The sequence below is a fragment of the Lepisma saccharinum genome, chromosome 11, assembly GCF_977018435.1.
Source record: "Lepisma saccharinum chromosome 11, izLepSacc3.1, whole genome shotgun sequence".
NCBI classification, from domain to species: Eukaryota; Metazoa; Arthropoda; class Insecta; order Zygentoma; family Lepismatidae; genus Lepisma; species Lepisma saccharinum.
The window spans coordinates 50,698,663-50,711,130 of NC_139239.1; the positions used below are offsets into that span (position 1 = coordinate 50,698,663).

The window sequence follows — 12,468 nt, forward strand, 5'->3', positions numbered from 1 at the left end:
CTAGGAAAGTATAAATTGACATTTCACAGGGTTCACACTCTGGTTGTATTCTCTGTAACAATTCCAGTTTCCAATGCTACGTGTGAAACAACCTCAAAACAGGATGTTGGATGCCAGCTGCCTCTGTATACTACAGCAGAATTCTCCTATGTCAGTAGTTTCAACTCAAGATAGACGATGAATTATAAAATTATAAGTGCCTTCCAATACTGAAAAGGGCCACTAGAAGCAACGCAATTTGAGGCAGTTCCCACGAATAAAAAAATATTTAATGCCTTTATTAAAGCGAATCATATGGAAATAAACTCGTAATCAAGAAGTAAATTTAGGAAGTAAACGTCCACTCTGAATAAAGGACAAACACGAATATTCGCTTTTTCTCGTAATTGTCTATCACAAAATGCGTGGGAGTGGTAGGGTGAGAGGTTTATTATTAATTATACAGGGTGACTGGTAATTAGATGTATTCCCTGAAAGGGGTTAAAGTAGAGACAATTTGCAATAAATTTGACCATATGATACCCCGTCCGAAAATTAGTAGTTTTCGAGATAATCGCATTTCAATTGGTTTTTTAAAAAATGACAATTTTCCATATAAATAGATGAATTGAGAAAAAACTGCTCATTGTATGGAACTTATTTCAGCGTTTTCTGATAGCTAACAAATAAGTGGTTCGTTGAAAAAAAAGTTTTTCCGAAATAACAATCACATGTAAGTAACGGTTGGGTCTAAACTTACAAGTGATGATAAAAAAATGCACTCTTAGTTTACTTGGCAACGTATTAATAACAAAAATGGTATGACACGAAGCGTACAAATTACTTAAATTACTTCCTTGTGACATCTGCTATCCAAAAAGGTACAAATGTTGCTAACATTCACATTTGTGTACAAGAAATAATACTTCATTGATCTTCATGTGCATGGAATCAATGAACAATACAATAAAAGAACATTATATGTCTTGCTCAAAGTGGGCACCTCCGTTACGAATGCAGGCACGAAAGTTTTTACGGACATTTGATCTCTTAACTCGTGATGTGATGGTGTTCTTGATGTGTTGACCAGCTGATAAGATCCTCTCCCTGAGCTCTTCTTGCGAGTTTACCGGTGTCTTGTCATGTGGCTCCAAATGTAAAAGTCGCAAGGCTTCAAATCGATCGGGGGATCGAGCTGGGCAGCCATCATGCTTGTAAATTATGTCACGTCTTGTAGCTAGAGGCACATCCTCCAACAACATTGCCATCCCGTTCCTCAAGAAATGTTCATAAGTGATGCCTTTTAAGATTTGGGGCAGGAAAAATGGCCCGATCAAATGATTGTTGATTACGCCCATCCATACTTCTGCTTGGGCGTGCGACTGTGGCTGGATGAAAATTAGCCAAAGAAATGGATTGACCGAGGCGGCTCGATTCCCTGGCCGGCTCGATCGCCCGATTTGAAGCCTTGCGACTTTTACATTTGGAGCCACATGACAAGACACAGGTAAACTCGCAAGAAGAGCTCAGGGAGAGGATCTTAACAGCTGGTCAACACATCAAGGACACCATCACATCACGAGTTAAGAGACCAAATGTCCGTAAAAACCTGCGTGCCTGCATTCGTAACGGAGGTGCCCACTTTGAGCAAGACGTGTAATGTTCTTTAATTGTATTGTGCATTGATTCCATTCACATGAAGATCAATGAAGTATTATTTCTTGTACACAAATGTGAATGTTAGCAACATTTGTACGTTGTTGGATAGCAGATGTCACAAGGAAGTAATTTAAGTAATTTGTACGCTTCGTGTCATAACATTTTTGTTATTAATACGTTACCAAGTAAACTAAGAGTGCATTTTTTATCATCACTTGTAAGTTTAGACCCAACCGTTACTTACATGTGATTGTTATTTCGGAAAAACTTTTTTTTCAACGAACCACTTATTTGTTAGCTATCAGAAAACGCTGAAATAAGTTCCATACAATGAGCAGTTTTTTCTCAATTCATCTATTTATGTGGAAAATTGTCATTTTTTAAAAAAAAACAATTGAAATTCGATTATCTCGAAAACTACTAATTTTCGGACGGGGTATCATATGGTCAAATTTATTGCAAATTGTCTCTACTTTAACCCCTTTCAGGAAATACATCTAATTACCAGTCACCCTGTATATATATATATATATATATATATATATATATATATATATATATATAATATTATATTTATATATAGTGTTTTCGGGCGTTTTAGTATGACCGCCCCCAACAATATTTGTCGGCGCCATTCCGCCCACCATTCACATTTCCCTGGCGCCGTCACTGACTGCAACAATGGATTGTCCTTGTCTGTCCGTAGGGCACTAAATAATTTGTCGCTTTCCTTCTCCGTTACGGAGTGGTTAGCACAGTGCTACGATTACAGGGGTTCATGCCTCGAATGTAGGTGTTGGCGTGCACGTAGTTTTATAATTCGTGCCGTTTCCCTAGAGATGTTAGTGGATGGATAGGTGCGAGGGGAGACCTCGTGAATTTTAAATGACGACACCTTGATAGACATGTCTCTTAATTTCGTGTATATTTTACAGAAAACATTTTTCATTGGCCTGTGCCACCGCATTAGTTTCTTAAAGACTACTATCCTTAATTCACATTGTAATTTTGTAACACGCTCAGAATATATTACAATTTTTTTTCATGAATTTCCAAATACATGGCACGGACAATCATTGGCATAAAAGAAAAAATGACAAAAAGAATTGATATTTTGCACATTCTCTTGTTCGGATTCTAACTGTAGCTATAACACAGGCTCACTTTCAAGACATAACTACAACCATAGGCGCCGACTCCATGCGGCTTGGGGGGCTCGAGCCCCCCCCCCCAATGTTAACGATGTGGGGGCAGAGCCCTCAAATCTAACGTATTATTTTGCTTCTCTTGTAAAGTATACTCTGAATTGTGCCACATGAACTTAACTTTAAATACACATTTGAAATGTTCTAAACCATCAACTTTGGGGGGCTAAACCATCAACTTTGGGGGGGGGGGGCTATGACCAGAGACAGCAAAACACATGACTTATTACTATATACTAAGTATATAATTATGAGTATTGTTAACATTTTTACTAAAAAAGAGTTTCAAAAGACGATGTGCATGTACTAGGGGAGTGGATGGGAGTTCGGGGTACAAATGGCTCTCACATGACATTCAGAACGAGATCGTTGATATATTAGGGAGATCTGTTTTGCGTTCCGTGGTCGCAGATATTAAAAGTTGGGAATATTTTGCTATTATGGTTGACGAAACTCTTGACATATCCATCCGTGAACAATTGACATTCTGCATTCGTACTGTGAATGAAAATTTTGATATTTTTGAGGAATTCATTGGCTTTTACGAGATTCCGAACACTGAGGCCAAAACTTTAAAAAGGGAGGGAGTGAGTAATTCATTAATTTATTTCAGTGATCAGAGCTCCCCAATAATCTTGACAAGTCGGCGCCCCTGACTACAACACACAAACGACACACATGCATCAACATATATGCATGGCACCACGAAAATTGATTGATTTGCTTTATTTTACTTCGCCTTTTGTGCCACTTTTGACTAATATGATGAAATTGATGAATGGACACTCACAAACATCCATGCCCAGGCCAGGATTCGAACCCGGGACGCGAATTTTCATTTTCCAGTCAACTTGTGAATGCGGTTTCATTTCTTGCTCTTTGATTGGCTGTTGTAAAGTTACGGTGCTGTGATTGTGAGAATGTCTTATTTCCTCATTTTAGCGCAAATTTGCGGCTTTCTAACCTAATCTAACCTTACCTAACCTAACCTAACGTAACGTACAGCGCAAACAATATATTCTCACAATCACAGCACCGTAACTTTCCAACAGCCAATCAGAGAGCAAGAAATGAAACCGCATTCACAAGTTGACTGGAAAAAAGAAAATGCGCCACCCGGGACCCCTGGCACCACGAAAATAAAATAATAAATTCCTGCAAAGAATTCCCGCCTCGCCTATGTAACAATATCACTGCAAGCGTGTCCATATGAACCAGAGGCGGCGATTGGGTTCCGAAACTAGAGGGGCAAGGTACGGAAACTGGGGAGGGGGGGCAAGGACAGTTTACTTCCCCTTGGTAGATAAGGTTTAGCATAGTGCGGGGGGCAAGACTGACAAAAAGTGGGGAGAATCTGCCTCCCACGCCTCCTTAATCGCTGCCACTGATATGAACATAAAAGGAAGCAAAGAAAGTACCAAAGAGGAAATAGTTGAATTTGGTTAATTGTAAAGGATAGTAGATGACAGTTATTTCGTTTTAGAATAATTACGCAACAACAATAATCCTTGACTGATAAAACTAGGCTACCGAAATTGATAGACATTTCCTGTTTGTGTAAAACGGTAATATATATCCTGCTTATCCCCTTTGAATTGTGGGTGTACGTATTTCGACACCAAAAAATTATTTGCAAATAAGTCAAAAGTTTCGCTGACCTTTCATTATCTTATGCCGTATGGACCTTGAACACTGAGGAACAGATATGAATGGAAAATATTATATTTGTTTATTTAGACTGCTTACTTTTGGATTATTTGTTGCTGCAATTCCTTCAATGATAGATGTGGAGCACACATGTCTTGCGGCTTTGAAATATGTTCACATGCTACCAGTAGCGGCTATTATGTGCCAAACTGGGTGGGGGGGAGACAGTTTACTTCTCTTGTAGACAAAGGTTAGCAGTAATAGTGCGGGAGCAAAATAGTGGGGGCAACTGCGGCCCCCTAATCGCTTCCATTGCGTGCTACCTCAAAACTTTTCTTACCCCCCCCCCCCCCCTGCGCTGCCATTCTGCTCTTACTAAGGGCTATTCCTTTTGAAGACGTGAGAGGTCATAGGCTCGATTCCTGAAAAAGCTATGGATGTATTTGTACACACACACACACACACACACACATACACACACACTAGGACTAGGGTGTCAAAACATTAAGTTCACTACATCATATTCTAATATTGCTGGAAAATTGCATGTGCCCAGACATATTTGCCGTACTATTGTAGGTACAGCAAATGTCATCACACCTTTTTTTCTTTGCCACGCCGAAAAAAAAAGTGTCGTGATTGATAAATTGACCTCAAATGTCTTGCAGAATACGTGGGATGCCCAATCTTTCTCCTGATTGCCTGCCGTACAACCAAAGTACAGCTTGTACGCTGTATTCGCTGTTTAAACAATAGGTCTTTTCTGTAATTTAGGAACAAAGGAACAAACGATGCAACACATAACAACAACTGTCGGGCGAAGTTTTACAATTTCTAAACCTCGAGTTTACCATGCTCCATTTCAGCCCGGGAATCGAACCGGGATCTCACGCGTGGCAGTCAGACGCCCTACCGACTAGTTCACCGCGGCTCTATCTAGGGGTGTGCAGGATATAATATTTTTGGTCGGATGGGGGACATTATTTTAATCCTGACGTACAGGACGGGAATAACTCGCAATTTCGTGACCAAGTCGGGAGATTTTCGAGACGGGAAATGTTCCCTTAGGTCAGTGGTTCCCAAAGTGTGCGCCGCGGCGCCCTGGGGTGCCGGGCCTGGCTTACAGAGGTGCCGCGAAATGTTCCAATATTTTCATTGAAATGACACGTATTCCAAATATGTGCTTATTTAGTACTTGTTACATATAAAGTGTTTCTGAATGTCAAATATGCATTTATTTTTTAACCTCAGGAAAGCTTCCTAACTACACTAACTGAGCGATGCAAGTGTTAGATAGAGCTACATTCTGACTTGGGCGAAGGGGGAAAATGTTGAAACAATGAGGGCGCCGTAGATCGAAAAAGTTTGGGAACCCCTGCCTTAAGTGATTGTTTTTTGTATTTCTGTAATAAAAACTAACAATTTCCGAGAAGTGTCAGACACTTTCAATGCAGAAAACATCGAGAATTAACCACTTTTAATAATGACCATTTGGAATTTCTCAACTGTTTGGGAATTTTTCGCCGGATATCGGTACCGAATTTCCGGGATCCCGCACGACCCTAGAATCTAAACTTTTGTATTATTGACTCATGGCAGATGGAGACGACCCTGACGTCAAAGTTTAGTACTCTATTTACGTCAAAGTTTATAGACATACGACATTTTACCCGCTCGAGCTACCCTGTTCTTACGCTATAATATATTAATTGTTAGGTTCACGAGAATGCAATTTTTGGAAACGTATGACCTGCTACATAATCCTAAATGCTTGCTAAACACATTTTTATAATCAATTTACACGAGAAACTTTTATCTTCAGTGAAAATAAACGTTTGAATAGTTCCATTCCATTACATTTCCACTCTAACCTAAAATATGATTTTAACTGCATCACACTGCATGTCATTCATTTTATATTAACTTTGTGCAAAAGAGTTTGTGTTAATTCGAAAAAGTTTGCGAAAAATTGGCCTAAGAAATTGTGCCAAATTGATGCTATACGTCACGAAAACCGAACGGCCTCTGATTGGATATACCAGTTATGACGTTCTCGTTCGGCGGTGAACTCGGTGGTCTGCTTAGCGCTCTAGAAATCCATGCACGAAGGCGTTCGTTGCTCCTCGTGTTTGTAACGCTGAATATTGAAGAGGATGTGATTTTCAAAATTAAAGTTTCTATTATAACATGCGAGAGATGTACGAAAGCCAATTCCGGCAATCTAACATGTGCAGATGCATTCACGGTAGCTCAGTGGCGTGGCGTGACTTTTTCAAAAGTGTTACCGGCCATCAGACGTTATCATCTCCACCCTACCGCCCCCCCCCCAAAAAAAAACATGCCTTTGATCTGGATTTTTGTTCTCTCTCTCTTTTTTTTTTTTTTTTTTTTTTTTTTTTTTTTTTTTTTTTTTGCAATCCGCTCAATGATTTATTTAGCTACAATCACTCCTAGAAAGAACTACCACTCATGAGAGAGTTACCGCGAAAATCCAGTGAATAGTAGTCGAGCCTTGTCAACCATCTCTGTTTCTTTGCAAAGAGGTGGAAAGGAGAAGAAGAACCACCCATTCGGGTCAGTTTGACGTTTCTGCGTTGAGCAGACGACAGACTTCCCCTCCTCCAGCGGTGGGAGGAAGTCCAGATGTACGTACTACTGTTGCCAACTTAGTTTTTTGGAACAAGGTTTGTCTAAATCACGAATCGCATCAAGTACTTATCTTTTCGTCTATTACTAATACTAAACGGTCTCAGTTGTAGTTAAATCCAGCTTTGGCTTTGCAGTCTAGCTCTTGTTGCTTCAGAGAAATAGTATCACCGTTTTAGGTGGGATTTAGCTCTTTTCTGGAAATCCAATGTGACACTTGCTGATCAGCGTTGCCAACCTCTCAGCTGCGAAAGGTGCTGTTGGAACTGTAAAATTATGCTAGAACGCCACCGAATTGTGCTAGGATATTATTATTATTATTATTATTATTAACAATATATTTTATTACTATTATTATATTACTATTTTAATAACAATAATGTTTATAATTATACGTTAATATAATTTATGGGTTTATTCATAATTATGTGTAAATAAATTAATATTATATTGTTACTAGTACACGAATAGATAAAAATAATAGATTTAAGAATAGAGATATAACAGGTTGTATTCATTATCTAGCTTGTGCATAGTTAAAATCGACGAAATTTATGTTAAAACAACTTTTCTGGCAAGGAACAAAAAAATAAAGAATGGAATATTTCGTTTAAAGGATACAGAATGGAATATTTATTGAAAAGCAAAAGAACTATGTCAGATTCACTTAACGAAAAATAAAGTTCGTGAATAATATCTTATGCACATTATTATAAATAGTAGTGTGCATAAATTTTCTTTGGCACTGCCATACAAAGCCTTATGATCGCAATATAAGCCTTGCCTTCCAGAAAGTTCGGTGGAAATAAATAAACAAGTAGTAAAGAAGCACATTTACATTATTTTTAGTACTTGCTAAGTCTTCGGTGGGGGGGGGGGTCCGGAGCCCCTGGACGACCTTAAATACGTCCTTGTCTATGTTGCATTAAGGCAGTGGTTTGTTAAGCCTACTAATTATAATCTTTCCGATTACTTTCTGTAAAAAAAAAAATTAACTTTACATGGTACGCGAATTATTTTTGCCTGACATACCATTAATTTAATAGCAGTGAATGAATTTTATTGCATGGCTGCCCGCACGAGTGGCTTCACCCGCGACCGTTGCGGAGAGACGGAGTTAGCTATCTACCTTATATATATCATTGGATGGAACAAACATAATTACACGTCCATACCTTACCAAGGCTCCGCCCCCCAACAACAGCCTAGCAACCCCCCAGCTAGACACATACACTTTTGTGTTAGTTTTTATAACTTTTAAATGCTTATACAAGGCATTTCTATGTAAACTAACATTTCAATCCCCCCCCTCCAAAAAAAGAACAAATAAGGAAAAAAGTACTCACCAAACGAACAAATTAAACCGCCTTTCTGACTTCACACGAAATCTTGATTGGTGGACACTGGTGTCCAGAGAAGTGGTAGTAGTAGTTTGTATGGGGATATCTACACACCAAAGTACGTATTGTTTACACATTTACATATTTACAAATATATGTACATTCCACTTTAGATATCTTCTGGAAACAAAACATCTTCTGTTTCTTCATCGCTGACATTTGATGGTGTCCCAGATGAAGTACAAGGTTGGTATAAGGTAGACTTCGTCATGTATGTTATCATACGGTCCGTGGGTTTGAATTTGTCACAGCCTGTGGGGGTCACACACTGCGATGCCAGAAGGATTCCATTCATGGTAGATGTGAGCAGCCTGTTCCTGGTTTTAGTTTTAATTAAGTTTATTTTAGAAAACACCCTCTCACAAGAAGCACTAGAGTGTGGCAATGCAAGTACACTGAGGGCAAATTCCGCCAGTTCCTGGAATTCACGCTCTCCGAGTATGTCTTCACTTTTGCTGACATTGTACCAAAAACTGTCAACATCAGAAACAGACATTTCTTCAGGGAAATTAACGGTGGGTAATTTTCGCCACTGATCATCTAGCCTTTGGATTTTTGTGATGTTCTCGGAAGCCACAATCCGCGGAAGTTTTGCCACAAGAGGTACAATAGATTCTGGTCTAATGTTGCTGATCTGAAGGGCTATTCGTGGAGACAGGCAAGGCAATTTTGGGAGAATGTCATTCCTAAAGTTGTATCTTTTAACAATCTCGACGCACGCAGTGATGTAAAAGTCTCTACACCGACTCTTGAATTCTTGCACTTTTTTTGTGTCCCTTATCAGTTGGCCTAAACTATTGTGCACTTCGACACCAACATACACATTTGAAACCGGTACAAACAACTTTTCATCGGTTGGATCGATGTCCTTCAAATCCAGTCTTTTCACTCTATTTGCGTCCATGTATGCCGAAAGCAAAGACATGAATAATTCGGTCATTTTTGAGTGAAGAGCATGCAAGACAATCTTATCACTTTGGAAAAAAACATTCGCTTTTGTAAATTTTGGAAGAACGTATTCCAAAAATTGCAGGTACAGTTTAGTTTCTGGAATATTCATTTTCAAAAGAATGGTGTCAGCCTTTTCGTCCCCCTCAAACGAACATTGAACAAAGTATGCCCGAAGTGCTTCCCACTGTTCGAGTAGCCGCTCTACAACTTGAATGAGCGACAACCATCTAGTTTGGGAGGGTCTTAATATTTTGTGTGGGTCCAAATTGAAAAATTCTTGATATTCTTGCAGCTGTGCCTGCCTTTTGCTGCTATGTTTAAAATAGCCGTAAATATCCCTTGCTAACTGTTCGCAAGAAGCTGGCATCTTTTTAGTTGCTTCACTTGCACACAAATGCAGCGAGTGACAGATACACTTCATAGTCATAATCCCCGGAAGATTTTCTTTCAGTCTACTTGAGACAGAATTGTCTTTCCCGAACATTACGTTGCAGCCGTCGCTCGCAAAACCTATAATATTATCCTCCGGAACGTTAGCATCTTTGAATGTCTGCATCATTTCGTCATAGAGACGAGCTGCTGTCGCCCCTTTTGATGCAGCATCCGGATCCAACCCACTGAACACCTGAACAAGTTTCCAAAATTTCGTGTCCATTTTCTTCAGATTTTCGTCGAAGAATCGAACGCATATGGCCAATGTTTTAATTGTACCAATGTCTGTCGATTCGTCAACAATTATGCTGAATTTTGTTTCCCGAAGACGTTCAGCAATGTCTTCAAAGTGGCACCTACCAATTACGTTTTTGACTACATTTGTTGCCTTTGTCCTTCCTAATCTTACTGACTGCGCAACTTTACACTCGCACGCGGCTGCGGCAACCTTAACGAGGTGATCCCCCACACGCATCGGGATATTATGTTCTGCCATGAAACCCCCCCAAAGAATTTCTGCTCTTTTCACTTTGAGATCCTGGCTTTCATTAGAAGCTGCGAAACACTGCAAAAGAGATTTTTGTCCATGCCCCAAAATTTTCACGCTGTTGACATGTTTTGTTGTGGTTTGTCACGTGCCAGTTTCAGACGACACAATGAATGTTGCAAGGAGGAATGGTTTCTCGGAATCGACAAGAGATGGCAGCACGCTATATAAATAGGAGCGAAGGAGATTACAAAAAACTTAGAGCGGAGAAGATGGATTATATATATTATAGTAAATTGAGAAATATATAAAAGAAGAGTTTAAATACTATAAAAGAAGTAAATAGAATGATGTATATGGTAAATTAAAAGAATTAAGAATATGGCCGCATATGAAACGTTTAGGAAAGTTATTAAGTGAACAAATGAATTCAGAAACGTATCTCAATTTCTTTTTGATTCTCTGACGAGGAGAACATCGTCAGCTTTTGCATTTGTCCGTTCCCCGGTGGCGCTGTGTCAAATTAGACGCCCCGAAGCACTTTTCGGTTGCGCTTTTTATTAGTCGCACTGGGCCATTGGCAGCGCTCGTTATTAGCGATCCTGGTTATTCCCCTTTGGTCGTCAAATAGGAGGTGGCGCTATTGTCAGTTTAGTCGACCCTACTCTTTCTACAAGTATAGCTTGTATTGTTTGACAAAGAAGCGGGGGGAAAGCGAGCACATAAATAAGATTACGCTTTAATAAAAGAAGAAGAAATTCAAAGTAAAAGAAGAAGCCATTTCCATATTAAAAGAAGAAGAAGCCGTTTTCATAATAAAAGAAGAAGAAGAAGCTTTTTCCATATTAAAAGAAGAAGAAGCCTTTTAGAAGAAGAAGAAGCCTTTTAAAAGAAGAAGAAGCCGTTTCCATAAGAAAAGAAGAAGCTTTTTCCATATTAAAAGAAGAAGAAGCCTTTTAAAAGAAGAAGAAGCCATTTAAAAGAAGAAGAAGCCTTTTCGATTATACAAATACATATATTTTCTCTGTATTTTGTTAAGTTCTCAGAATATAGATCCGCATTTTACTATATCCTCTTGGCTATAAAACGCTTTCTTATTTGGAATTCTCAAACAAAGAACCTATCCCCCTGAGAATAAGATATCTGTAGCCGTGGTAAATAACATGTAAGTACGTACCCACAAGGGGCGTAGCATTAGTGGCGACCAACGTTGCGGCTAGCAGAATTGTGACTGAGAAAGCAAAGAAAGAGAAAGCCAAAATGGAGGAAGAAAATAAAATTGAAGGCGAGAACAGAGAAACTATAATGGAGGAAATGGAAGACAGAAAGGAAATATTAAACTGCTGTGGAGAAGAGGGAAATAAGGAAGAAACTATCCTATGCAGCTCATGCAAAGAAATGAAACATTGGCTATGTGAGAAGATAAGAAGAGAAAAGTACATAGGAATAAGTGAAAGAGGAGATTACGTATGCAAAAATTGCAAGGAAGAAAGGATAAATGATAAAGAAGAGAAGAAAGGGGAAAAGGAAAAAGAGAAAATGAAGGAAAAACCAAAGAAGACGGAAGAGGTGAACATAATAGAAATGCTCCAGAAGTTATCGATGCAAGTGGAAGAGAATAACAGAGAAGCAAAAAAGAATAACAGAGAAGCAAAAGAGAATAATAGAGAATTAAAAACACAGATGGAAGAAAATAGCAGAAGATTAGAAAGAAAGTTCGAAGAAAAGATAGATGAAAGTAATAAAAAGGTGGAAGAAAGGCTCGAGGAAAATAGCAGGAAATTGGAAGCTTCGAGGTCCGAAACCCACGAGATGTTCTTGAAATTGAATGAAACGTGTGAAGGAAATAGAAAGTCGCTGGAAAGCAAGATAGAAGAAACATCGTTGTTAATCGAAAGTACAAGTTTTGATATAAATAGAAGAATAGAAGAGGAGGTTTCGAATCTCAGAGAGGAAAATAAACAAAGAAATGAAAATTTGGAGAGAAAGCTGGTTGAAAGTAAATCTCAAATAGAATTAGCCGTTTCAAGAATAAAAGAAAACGAAAGCAAGATAGAGGAAG

The 12,468-nt window shown here is 38.9% G+C and overlaps 1 protein-coding gene across 1 annotated transcript; it reads right to left on the bottom strand.

Moving 5' to 3' along the window:
* Positions 1–8,645: 8,645 nt before the first annotated feature.
* On the bottom strand, positions 8,646–10,394 carry LOC145995024 (SCAN domain-containing protein 3-like). Its single transcript, XM_083131557.1, has one exon. The coding sequence runs from the start codon at positions 10,392–10,394 to the stop codon at positions 8,646–8,648; it is 1,749 nt and encodes a 582-aa protein (XP_082987683.1).
* Positions 10,395–12,468: the final 2,074 nt, after the last annotated feature.